Genomic DNA, 13343 nt, shown 5'->3' on the forward strand with positions numbered 1-13343 from the left:
AGAGCTTATGTTTAGATTTCATCAAGAAAAGAGATAGCAAATGTCAAACAAATGTACCTGAAAGGAAATAAAACAAATAATTCAAAATACTTGTTTAAAAAGTTACAAAATATGACAGCATTAATGGCACTTAAAGCTATAAGCACTTAAAAGATTACCACCATATTTTTCTCAACTTCTTTTCCTAAATTACTTTTTACTTTTTTTTTTTCTGAGATTGTGACTGCAGCTTATGTCTAAACCCAAACCCAGCAAAAGGGGCAGAGAGCCCTGAGATTCTATGGTTGCCCTGGCCCTCATTTGAATAGCATATATGCTTTTATGTCTATTTTTAAAAATCCAGATTCAGCTACAGAGAACAGCAGTTTGCTGACATGCAAAAGCTATAGCTTTCCTTCTGTCTTCATAGTCTTACAGCATTAAAATTGAAGGTTTTTTTCAGTGGTAGAAAGTGTGAATGAGAAATTCTTTAAAAAAAAAACAGCTGGCCCACTGTTTCATACACCTAGCCAAATATCATTAAATTAATGTTTTTCTTCTTTTAAACAACATAGCACAAGATGTTGCATTTTCTTCATATGCACTTTCTTGCTGTGACTTTACATTGAATATTTCCTACACAAGAAAAAAAATCCATTTGTTTCTTTTCCTTTTTTTTTCCACTGGTTAAGATAAATACCCACAGAGTTTTTTCTGTTTTGTTTTGTTTTGTTTTGTTTTGTTTTGTTTTGTTTTTTTTAATGAAAAGAGCAATCCGACCCTTAAATATGTCTGTGTTGATTTTCCAAACCAGCACCCAGCTGGTGGCTGTGTGCATGGACATTCTTTTGGAGTTTAGAAAGATAATGCATCTGATTCAAAAATGGAAAAAAAAAATCTAGCTTGGATCACGTGCCAAAACGTAAACTAAGCCTTACTGAAAGTTTCTAGTTCACTCCAATCATTTCTCCTCTTTTTCATCACCAGGGGAAGGCTTTATGGATGCACACTCCATCACAAAGATACATGCTTTTTCATCCCTTTCAAAGGCTCTTCTTACATAGCTGCCCTTTGTCTAATATTATGCCGTGGTAGGAGCACTCTGGTGATATTGCCATGGTTCAATCTCTTCCTTTGTGTCTTGCCCTGGTAATCTTACACAGGCTGAAATTTCCATGTGTGTAGCTTTCTGTTGCCATTCTGCAGTGCTGTGTTCCTGATTTGTTTTGGCAGAGCAAGCTTGAGTCTTTATGGCACAGTGAAATATTCTTCGATGCTATATAATTCAGACTGAATAAGGAGTCTGTATAAGGCACGTGTCTCAATATATATATGTATATAAAAACACTAACATTGTTAATTCAAGTCAAGCATCTTTTACATTTAATTTCTGTCTTCAAGTAACGCTTTGTTTTCATGTTCCCTTTCTTTGGTTTCATTGGGGATCACTCCATTCTCCATGTCTGAGTGCTGCTGGATGCAGTTGGTCAGGACTGCAGTGCTAGAAGAGTGCTCAGAATTACACATCTTCTCCGTCTCCTCTTCCTTTTTTTCTTCATCCAAGGAGTAGTTTCGGAAGGTCTCGTAAATTTTACGTACATCCTCGGGGATGGTCTTTTTGAGGTCTTTGTTTTTCCTTTTGGTCATCTTAGCAGATGATCCAAACTTGTTAATGATGTTGTCCTCAGATGCCCCCTGCCCGTGCTTGTTGAGCTGATCTGACCCTTTAAGGCGCAGGTTGTTAGGCCTATTGTTGATGCTTTCCTGAGATGAGGCCTTGAAGCGTCCTGTTTCCAAGGCAGTAAAGACAGAGCGCTTCTCTGGAGAGAGCATGTCTAAGGAGTGGGCTCGCTGGTCCAGGCCCAGGCGCCTGCGCTCCATGCTCCGGATGGTGGCTGCCCGCTGAAGTTTGTCATGGATCTCCACGCTGAGCCGCCTCCGTGTCTCTCTGAACTCAGCCGTCACGTTCGCTTTCCACTCCGCTGCGTGGGCTTTTATTTCTCCAACCTTTACAACAACAAGAAAGAGAAATGAATGAAAAAAAAAGAAAAAGCAAAATGAAGCGACAGTCTTTCCTATAGAACAGCAGCACAAGCACTTTCTTCTCTGGCATAAAATTGGAGACCAGTCCCAGCTCCAGTGCATCCATCTGGACCCAAACTTCAGCAGTGAAGTGTTTATACTGGGCAAGCTCTAAACACACCAACTAGTGACTAGTTAATGGCTTATGTGGCATATATAATTGTCTGCCTGTTTCACATTTTGCCACCCCATACATTTTATAGCTGTGTTACATGATGGGAGGTGTTCATGCTAATCCCTCCTTGGTTACGAACAAAATTCCTGACTTTTAATATCTGCAGTAGATGGTCAGGAGAACTGATCACATATAGTTATATCAATATGCTTCAGAGCAGCACAACCAGTGTAGCAATACTGGATGGAGATGTTCAGTCCCGCTGAAGGTTCTGTTCAGTGCCACTGAGCCACTGAGCAATTAACGTTGGAAATATCTATTAGATAATTTCAAGTGGACCTCTGACTGATCCAGTCTAGGATCATAGGGACAAATGTAGCTGTCTTTAATGGAGGTTTCCACTGCATAATTGTCCAAATACACCACTCTCTCAAGCCAGCCGGAGGAATTTGCAACACATATTCTGTGAGGGCACCAAAAGCGTGTCCTTAAACATCTCACTGCTTTGCTCTGGTTTACTCCTTTGCACCTGAGAGCAGAATAATGGCTAAGAATAAAGCACCTACATGGCTGCTGTATTGAATAAATATTTCTTCCAAAACAAGAAAAAATGACCAAGCAATATCTCAGTCAACACAGGCCTTTTCCAAAGTTCAGCTAAAGGAAAACAGATTCAGGAGTACGATGTCTGCAAGAGCCCACCAAGGTCCATGGTTTGCTTGGGCTACTGTAGCCAGAACTCAATTTCTGCATTCAGTGATCCACAAGGAAGTAATCTTTGGTTCTCGGGCCACATGAGCAGGTGTCCATTTAGAACTGTATTACTTGTGGCAGCAGGTATCTCACATCCACCATGAGAGATCAGATTCCCACCTATAGGTGCCTGCTATGATCAACCCAACAGCCAAACTCTCTGTGAGGCACCCTTTATTAAATGGAGATGCACAGGTGATGCACCAGGCCTCAGGTAGTGCAGATGCCTTCATAAATGATAAACAGCACTACCCCTCTGCCAAACTTTGTCTATGCCTGCTCTTTAGCTAACCCTGCCAGGTTAGCTTTGCTAGTAATGCAGGAGGAGATTGCCTTAAAAACTGAAATTATGTTATTAACGTCCTCCACAATAGGCTTCAGCTCTAGAGTCATGGCAGTTGCCTTCTATTTTCCACCCGTATTTGACTGAAGCATTAGCAATACTGTCTTTGAATCAGAGAGAGCATGTTCTGAGTGAATTTAATCATGTTCTCCCTGATGCTGACTACTCAGTTTCTTCAATTTTTAATAATATGGTACTCAGTAAGGGGCCTGAATGTAAACCTTTATTCAGAACCACATTCCCTGGCATAGGGAAAGGTGGGAAAACTTAATATAAAATCCTGGTTTAAAGGCAGATTCTTGTTTCGTCGTGAAGAGAGCCAACTAATGTCTTCAAAACCCATGCATTTCCAATTTTTAAAGAGGGAACACTGAAATTTTTGTCACAATTTTGTAGCTAGTTTCAGAGTGAAGGATGGCCTCTCTTATTCCATAATTGCAATCCTACTGATGTGTTCTGTGTATTTGGCAGTACTGATAGAGGTGTAACAACCTGGGTTGCTTCTGTTGCTTTTTTCCTCCCTTTGTGAAGGAGCTAAAGATCAGAGCTAACTTGATACCAAAGGCAGCCAGTGGAGTAAACCACGGAGAATATTGAGCATTGGTCATGCAGAGGAACATCCTTCTTTAGACAAACAGGAATCAGGCACTTAAAGCTCTCTTATAAAATGATAAACCACTGAGGAATTACTAGTCATACCTCTTCTTTTGTCTTCTTGGACAGGACTCTTAACCAGTCTCCAATCATACTCAGGACAGCAGCAAAATAGGCAAGGCCAACAAGGATCCAGAACCACACTAAGGGTTTATACCACTCCCGGTAATGGATGTCAGCATTTCCTCCTGAAAAAAAGCATATACTTATGCTTAGGAATCATGAGATGCCAAAATTATGACAAAATATCTGCAATTATGAGAGATTCCTGAAAGTATTTCTTCACTCTTGCCAGCACCACTGTAGTTCCAATAATAGATGAGAGGCCTCTCAGATTGGAGGAACGCTGTCTTTTCTTAATTTAAGACTCTTCAAAATTACCTATTGTTCTGCTACTATGTGACCTGCCAGAGCACCTAGTAAACACTTTTCTTCATATTGCTCATACTCTGAAGCAAGTCTGAAATTCCTGCTTTGTTAATACTTGCAACAGCATGAACACATTTCCAAGAAGAAAGTTTAAGCACAGAATCATAGAATGCTTTAGGATGGAAGGGACCTTTAAAGGTCATCTAGTCCATCCCCCTAATGCAGCTAGTCTTCCTTATTCTGAATTGCCTGCAGCCTGGTAGTTGAGAAACTTTACAGTTCAACCCCTTCAGGTTATAGAGTTTCCAGATGTTTTTGGTTTTAGCTACAGGATTGAGAGATCTATATGCAGGAGAAAGAAAAGTAGCTTTTTCTTCCGCTCCAAATCAGGATATCTGACAGGAAGCCAACCATGCATCAGCCCTGATAATAAGGATATACTGTTTGCCTGGGTATCTGTTATAGGGGTGCATTCTCTGGCCAGTGACTTGAGAGGAGATATGGATCAAATGAAGCAACAAATATCCTATGTGGTCTTCATGCAAGTCTCTGGATGAGCTGGTAAAACAAGTGTGCAAGACATTTGGCAAATCTAATGGACTACTAAGAGACTAAAATAAGTGCAGCAGCAGCCAGGCTGCTGCCTACCACAGAACAGAATTAACTTCTCCAAAAGAAAGCAACCACAACCTCACTTTTGAGACTCCCAGTTCTATCACAGTGCTATGTGCACTGCAAGAATGAGAACCAGTGAGAGGCAGGCACAGCCCTGAGCTGAAGATAGCGAGTGGCAAAGAGTCTGCACAGCCCCATGGGCACAGCCATACCCCTCAATGCAGGTGAACAAACACCACCTTGGTGGTACCTGTGTAAGTCTCCACCTGAAGAGCAAGCATACCAGGGGACTCAGGCAGATGATTCTGTATTTCCTGGACTCCAGCCTTGGTTAGACAAGAGGTAGACACCAACGTGTACCTCTGTATGACTACAAAGAGATTTTAGGATTTTTCCCCATTAAAATCACCAGATAGCACAGTTCGGCATTTCCCCCCGAGCTTTTTCCAGTCCGAGACGTTCCTATGACTCTTCAATTTTATCCAGACTCAGCATGAGTGTACATACAGTGTTCAAACATCCCTGTGGAAGAGCAGACATTTGAGAACTGGCAGGGACCCAAATATTAGTTTTGATGTTAATCTCTCCCCATAGATCGCATGAATCACTCTCTTTTTTCCAGTCTTTAAGAGTGTGAAACAATGGGAGGTGGGGGGTGCTGTTGCTATGGTACAATGAGGCTCTGCTGATCATATGTGTCCCTGAGGAAGCTTGCTATGAAACAGATTGTCTAGGTCTATCTCACAGAGTAATCAGGTGACTGAGAAAGTATGAGACCACTTTTTTCAGCCTATCAGATATTCTGTTTTTTCAGGCTCCATCCACAATTGTATCTCCGACAGTAGTACAAAAACTTTCCCAGTTTCCCAGGAGCTGGGACACGTTCTAGGTGGAATAAAACAGCACAGCTCCATTTATGCTGTTTTACCTAATACGATGTAGTATTTTTGATTTGATGTTGAAGGGACAGAGATACTGAGAGATTAAAGTAACAGAAAATAAAAGTGACAGAAAATCTGTCTCAAAACCAGCAATAAACCTCAAATTTCCTGGTGATCACCTGCCTTAAACTCTTATCATGAGATTGCTTCTGAAGTTTTCTCATTCAGGGTCCTCCATTTGATTTTTGAAAAATCCTGGTTGTTAGTAGCCACCCAGCTGTGGATTATATTCTCCTAATAATGTTGGATACAGAACAATTTAACTTAATATTCAGAGCTTTTTTACTATTATATTATTAAAGAAAATAATACTGAAGTGTGATATGCTTAAGAAAAATATTGTGAATTATTTTTATTTCACACTGTGATACCACAAAGACAGAATATCAGTGAGCTTCTTTCACCTAAGTGGTTAAAATGGACCAAACTCATCCAATCACTTCTGTATCTGAATGCCCGTAAAACACTTCTTTTTCATATCTGGGGCTCTCTTTGTTCAGTACCTTTTTTCCCTCAATAATTCATGTCTTCTATACCACCATGTCATAAAAAAGGAGGATTAGTCTTCTCTACAAAAAGACTTGTCTGCAGCTCTTCAGCAAAGAAAACTTTATATATCCCTGTAGTTTCATTTGATGTTTTTAACTCATTCATATTACACTGATTTATAGGAAGTAACAAAACAGTAGCATAATATCGCTCTTTGTAACACAGGCATCTTAATGCCTGTAATTAGGACCACTAATAGGAATGAGGAGTAGAGGTCATGCACTAATGGGAAAAAAAAAATCCACTTATTTTAACCACGTTTTCGTTAGCAAAGCAGTTGTGTGGGAAAAAAAAAAAAAATCCCATCTCTCCAGCCAACAATCTTGACTCCGTCTTTGGAAATTGATAAGGATGGATATTTATAGTTCCTGCTAGTACTGTATTAATCTTGGAGAGTATCCTCCTAGCACTGAGATGAATACCCCATTAGTCCTTCTCTTCCTACATGAGTTTTCCTTAAGAGGGCAACTGCAATGTCAAAATTTCTGCCAAGGTTAGAGAACAAAATGCAGTTTCTGAAATGCTGCAGCACCTGTAGTAGCAGCCTGCTACTGCATCCAACCAGACATTTCTGAGCCCTATGGCTCAGCCCTACTTTGTAAAAGCTTCATCCATCCATCATTTTGGCTACTTGCTTCTGCAGTCAGCCTCAGATTGAGCCCTAATGGACTAATACAAATCTTGAATTCAATGGGAGAGTCATTGGACTTGTGCATAATTCATTGCACGATAAAGGATAATCAGGACCTCCCAGGCTCCCGTTATCTACACTGCTGAAAGCTTGCAATCTGCAGATGGCAAGGCACCTGGCTCTTAAATCAGCCTGGTGTCCTATTGCACAGTAACCCCAACAGAAACACCTGGCATCATTTCACTGGAATATAATACATTGTGAAAAGCCTCCTCTCTACACGAGAAAACAAATTCTAAGGGACAAGGCCCTGGTGCACAGCACCTAGGCTCAAAGCTGCTCACCTGCTACAAAGTCACCGAAGCCAACAGTAGTCAGAGTGACAACCACAAAGTAGATGGACTCCAAGGCTGTCCATCCCTCGATGTGCTTGAAGATAACTGCGGGAATGGTCACAAAGACAATGCAGCCTGCCAGGATGAAGAGGATGGTAGAGATCACCCGGATCTTTGTTTGACTCACTTGCTTCTTCTAGAAAAAGGAAACAACAAAAGAAAAAAATAAATTTTTCAGTGGATTTCTGGGACTGTATACCTTGTGAACAGCAGACTGATCATGCTGGTGTCACCTGGTATATCTCTTTCTGCCTTTTGTGAGCTTATTAGGTGGAATACAACCCTCCCTCTCTGTTGGTGAGAGCCCTGCCCAGGTAATACTGAACCTCTATGCCTGGCCCTAGAAAACCGTGATTCCCATTTTCCATGCACTAGGCAGTTACTAACCTACCAGAAACACGGCCTGCAAAAACAGTCCTGAGCTTCAGAAAGGCTCCAGTACACTCCAGTTCAGGTTCAAAGTGTAAGAAAACACGCACATTCACACCTCCATACATTTATATGTATATCCACATTGCCTCACCAGCACCAAGCACTCAACCAGCAAGATCAAGACTAAAATGAAAATAAACCCCTTTTTCCTCCTCTAAAAACCTGAATTTTTATGTAGAAATAATTCATGCTTTGGGTTTTCTAGACTCAGTATTTCCAGTTTTCATTCACAAATATGAAGGTTAAATCTCATTTTCAAAAATAGATAGCTATAATATCGGTTTACTCCAGAAATAAAGAATTTATGTCAAATACCAAACAACCTGAGATAAAATTACCTAAGTAAATCCACATTGGAAAGCTCCTGAACAAAGAGTATGTGTGTTACTGGCTGCTATAAACTGAAGACAAATATGAGCAGTGTACTTGCAACATTTTACACTCCTAGATCATATAAGCTCTCAATTTATTTAATATAAACTCAGATTTTGTTTCCAGTAATATTGATGCCTGAATTAACACAACTGATGCTGGCAGATTTTTTTCAGATTTTCTCTACTGTAAATAAACTCAAAATTCAATAGAGTTTCATGAGAAACCTGGAAGTTACTAGAAATCTTACTGTGAATTAATTACAGTGGCAGTGTAAATTCTGTATTTATTCTGGAAAAGCAATGTGGAGGTCGCTGTAAGCCACATATTTCCAAATTAGTTTTCCAAGTCAAGCATCTCCCTTAACCCAGAAATGAGATCTCATTTCAGATTAGGACATTGCCTAGACAGGAAATAAGGTCTCAGAAGTTATCTTTATAATATACAGAAGGGATACTGCCTGAACTGGTTAATATCTAACCAGCCTGTGAGCAGTACTACTGCTTCCACTAAAGCATGAACATTTCTTTTAGAGGTGCAATGTCAGACCCTCATTAGGCACTAATCCAATCTGGGAGGCTCTGCATTTAGAACCCAGGTAGCAGCATAAATATGCCATGCTTCATAAATACTTTCAGTTCTAAAACTGTTTGAGATGATCCCTACACTTTTTGTGTGTGTGTGTGTGTGCACATTGTTTTCTGTGTCTGGCTGAACAGAAATAGTTAAATAAGATTAGTAATATAATGCCATAAATAAGATTAATCAAATACAAGACATGGAAAAAACTGCCACTGAAGTACCAAGGAGAAAAACAACACATGAATATAAAACCTGACTTGACTTCTTATTTCCTCTTTTTCTGGAGAGTCATTTTGAGTAATTTGCGAAAATACTAAAGGATGACCTAGCTTCTTTAAGAAGTATGGACACACGTTCACAGTGGCAGGATTTCAGACTTACTGTAGGTGTGGTGAAGGGAAAGGAACTGATCACATGGATGTTGCATGGTGTCTTAGACTGGGACACTTGCTTTTTGTCATGAAGGATGAGGATTTAACCAACTTGTTTATTTACTAGTTTGGCCAAGGTGACTTGTTCACTTCTACTAAATGCTTCAGTTTCCTGATACGTAAAAATGAAATGACAGACACCTTGCTACAGTGGAAGTTAGGAGGCACATGCAGTGTTGTATAGTACTGGGAATCCTTGGACAAAAAGTACTTTGGAGCTGCCAAGCGCTACATAGTAAAGCAAAGTTATGCATAGTAATCCTTCCTCCAGTCCCCATACAGCAACATTAAAATGCATTTCAATATGTGTCAGGATTGTCTTCTCTCCTGGTAGAAACAGGAGTGGAAAGAATGGCCTGCAAATCAGTACCAAATGTTCAGGACATCACTTGTTCATGAGTGATGAATTCAGCCAAAGGTGGTTATTTTTTTTAAGTAAAAATGGTAACGATGTTAATGAGAGGATCTGCAGAAAGGCCTGACTCATGGTTATTGTGCACCTCAGTCACTTGCACAAAAGCGGAGCAGCTGAGGGTCTATTTTTTTCTTACTCTTCCATTGGTACAAATGAAGTCAGAAAGCAATGGTGAATCAGGCACAGCATTTTTAGAGCTACTGAAAAGAGCACAAAAGGAAGACTCAAGTAGAATTACTTAATGGACAATAATACATGAAATTCAGGATACAAGTGAAAAGGAGGGTCTTTTTACAGTTAGATGTGCATTCAGAGGACATTCACAGCAGAGTATAACTGCTATAGATCCAAAAAATGCTAAAGTATAAATGTCATTATTCATGGAATATGTACATTGTAGTAATCACACATTACAAAAACGTTGGTTTGCATGTTTTTTTTGGCAAATGGAGTTGGTCTTGCTATTTTACTACAAAGAACATAATTTTGTGCTGCCCAGGTTCTCAGGAATAAGGAAACACAGCCTTTACATTCCAGTTTTGGCACGGGTGTATTAAGATGAGACTAGATTTGCCTAAGCTACTGCAGTACGCACTATACCAACTCATTATTAAAATAAATAAATATATATATAAAAAACTATATATATAAGCTATATATATATATATCTATAACACTAAAGGTTGAGAAATCTGAAAAGGTTCATACAAACTTCTCTTTTAAATAGTATTTGCAATCTGGAGCCAAACACTGGCAAATAGCTGAGCAGCTCCAGCCAGGCTAGCATATCCTCTGAGCCCATTTTGTGGCATAAATACAGAATGTTCTATAGGTGTCAAAATGAAACAGTAAGAGAGGTCTTTCTCCAGGAAAAGTAGATCATCTCGTAGTGGTTTAAGTAAAATGAAAACACTTTTAAAACAGATGTTTTCTACTTCTTTTTCTTTTTTTTAGTTTTGTTTTACCAACAAGTTCTCTCCACATTGATTAAGCAGATAATTTGTAAGACATTCATCAAATATAAATAAATTAGTGCCTGCTAATGACAGACACTTCAATTTAAATCCACCTAGAGCTAATGTGGAAAAGATTAAGGGAGGAATCCAAGAAGAAAAGAAGAGAGAGGTTTCTGTGATATAACCACCTATGAGGGGTCATTTCCGTTTACTAATGAAGGTGCTGATTTTACTCTTAAGGAGGCCAAGTGCTAAACAGGCAACATCGCTGACATCATCTTGCTCATATTAATTCAAACAACCTACTGTCAACCTGATCTAGTGCCAAGAGGGGTGAGGACAGACATTCTTATGAAAACACCTTTATCAGTGGAATTTACTTCTTACACATCTTTTCCGTCAATAATTGTGATCTCGCTTTTTGCTTATTTTCTATTACATACATGGGGGTTATCAGTTTTGGTCTTATCCAATAATTTCAGGACTTAAAAGAAATCCCCCTTTTTTTTTTTTTTTCCTTTTCTCTTTTCTTTTCTCACTCTCTCTGGTCCTACAGATCAAAGCTGATGAACTGAATTCTTTTACAGCTCCTGCCCTTTTCAGGTGAATTAACTCAGGCACAATTTTCTGACCTGACTGTTGACAAGAGGGCCAAACAAGGTTCTTAAGTTCCCAAGCTGAGACCACAGGGATGATACGTATTCCTTTGAAAAGGGAGTAGGAGACATTAAGTATGAGATCAAAAGATGCTACAGCCATTTATCAGACTAGACTAAATGCTAAATATATGGAACATATATATTTCCACAAACAGCATATTTCAAATATGCTTATTCCAAGATTTTGTAGTGTCACCTCCCATGTCACAGAAACTCCCCCAATATACAGTACTACTCAACCAAAAATAGCACTGGAACATTTGCTGCTTCACAGTGAGCTCAGATGGTTCCTCTGTCTTCCAAACATTTTCTTTTCTGAATTCCTGACAAATATCCCCAAGACTCCAAGCAAGTTGTTTACCTTTTTGGCTAGATGACCAATGTCATATTTTTAGTGCTAGTATGATGTGCCTACATGGAACATGCTGTCCTCATCTCCCTGCAAGGCTCTGCATTTTGGAGCACTCCTCCAAAGAAAACACATTTCTTTCTTTAACATTTCTTTTGTCCCTTTCACCTACTCTTAACTTTATGCCCTCACCCATGCTGCCAATTATTCTTGGAACAGATTGACTCTACCCGTGCACTAATTAAACAGCTCGTCATCTAAATCGCTTTCTCCAGATCAAATATTTTAACAAGAGGAAAACCAGTCTTTTTACTCAAAGCATGAAACAGAATATCACATATATCGGTTCCATTTTTTTCTCTGCCACAAACATTAGGTATGTCCTTAGTCAAAACATTTTTGCTAGGCTAGTGTAGACAGTGCAGATAGTCATAGGTTCACACTGCTTGCCTTTCAGCTCAGTCAAAAGCAAGCCAGGCATGTAACATGTGATGCCCATCTCAACAAGCTGTACGGAAAGACTGGCACAGCACTGGGCTCACAGAGCTCCTTGGTGATCAGCGGTATGGTGGCATCAACCTCACTGCTGCCTATGCCTGTCACTGTGGATTTCTTTCTAACTTGTCCTAGCTCCTTCACACTCAAAATGAGACTGAAACTAAATGTATTTTAAATATCACTGGCTTAGAGATAACATCTAAGAACAATATAACAATCTTTTGTTCTTCTGTGCTCTCTGAACACAGCCGGTTCCAGCCAGCTCCAACGGACCCGCTGCAGGACACTGCTGAGCCCCTCAGAGAAGATGGTGACACCTCTGGGAAAGTGTATCTAAGAAAGTGCATAAATGCTGGACAGACAGAAGAGGAGGGAATAGAGGAGGGAATGAGGAAATAACAAGGTCAGGGGAGTGGGAGGTGCTCCATGGCAGAGCAGGTACCTCCCTGGACGGACTGCAGCCTATGGAGGACCAGTGAAGGACCAAAGGAAAAGGGCTGAGAAAGAAGAAGTGGCAGAGAGAAACCACTGTGTCCTGACCCCAACCCCTGTGCCACTCACTGCTGTGCTGGAGGGACTGTGATCTGTAGCGATAACATGGGCGGAGGAGAGGTGTCTGGAGTGAAGTGAGCCTGGGAGTGAAGCGGAGCCTGGAAAAGGGGGAGGAGAGGCATTTTAAATGTTTGCCTTTTTTTGTTTCCAAACACCCAACTCAGTAATTAAATATTTATGCTAACTGGCAAGGAAATAAGTTAAACTCCACAAGTCAAGTCTGGTTTGCCCATGACAGTACTTGGTAAGTGATTTTGCTGTCTTTATTTTGACCCATGAGTTTTCTCACTCTTGTTCTTCCTATTTTCTCCCATCCAACTGTGGAGAGGGGAGTGAGCAAGCGGCTCTGTGGGTGCTTGCTGCCAGCCAGGGCCTACTCACAACATCAATGAAGAAGGCAACACCCCTTGAAAGCATAGCAGCAGAATTCTAAATAATATATTTTAAAATATATACAACATTTCAGACACCTCCATGGGTTAAAAACAGTGGTTTGAACCATTCCATTACAGACGGACTTCCCCTGCTGTCTAACCAGCTCTCTTGGTTTCTCAGTGCTATTTTAATTCTCATGTTTTGTAAAGAACGCTGCTATTGCTGCACAGGAAGATGCAAAATCCATCCCCTGTTTCTTAACTGTAGTAAGTACCATAGAGGAGACAGATATAAAA

At 40.1% G+C, this 13343-nt stretch overlaps 1 protein-coding gene across 2 annotated transcripts in view; it reads right to left on the bottom strand.

Moving 5' to 3' along the window:
• Positions 1-1362: 1362 nt before the first annotated feature.
• KCNK10 (potassium two pore domain channel subfamily K member 10) overlaps positions 1363-13343 on the bottom strand; it is a 68192-nt gene continuing 56211 nt past the window's right edge. For both annotated transcript variants that reach the window (XM_009475908.2, XM_087746990.1), the window contains 3 exons: positions 7376-7562; positions 3972-4114; positions 1363-1986 (listed from right to left, as the gene is read on the bottom strand). In XM_009475908.2, coding sequence (XP_009474183.1) covers positions 1363-1986; positions 3972-4114; positions 7376-7562 — 954 coding nt within the window. The remainder of the gene's footprint in view (positions 1987-3971; positions 4115-7375; positions 7563-13343) is intronic.

This window comes from Nipponia nippon, unplaced genomic scaffold (assembly GCF_047370975.1).
Source record: "Nipponia nippon isolate SJK-2023a ecotype South Korea unplaced genomic scaffold, ASM4737097v1 scaffold_11, whole genome shotgun sequence".
NCBI classification, from domain to species: Eukaryota; Metazoa; Chordata; class Aves; order Pelecaniformes; family Threskiornithidae; genus Nipponia; species Nipponia nippon.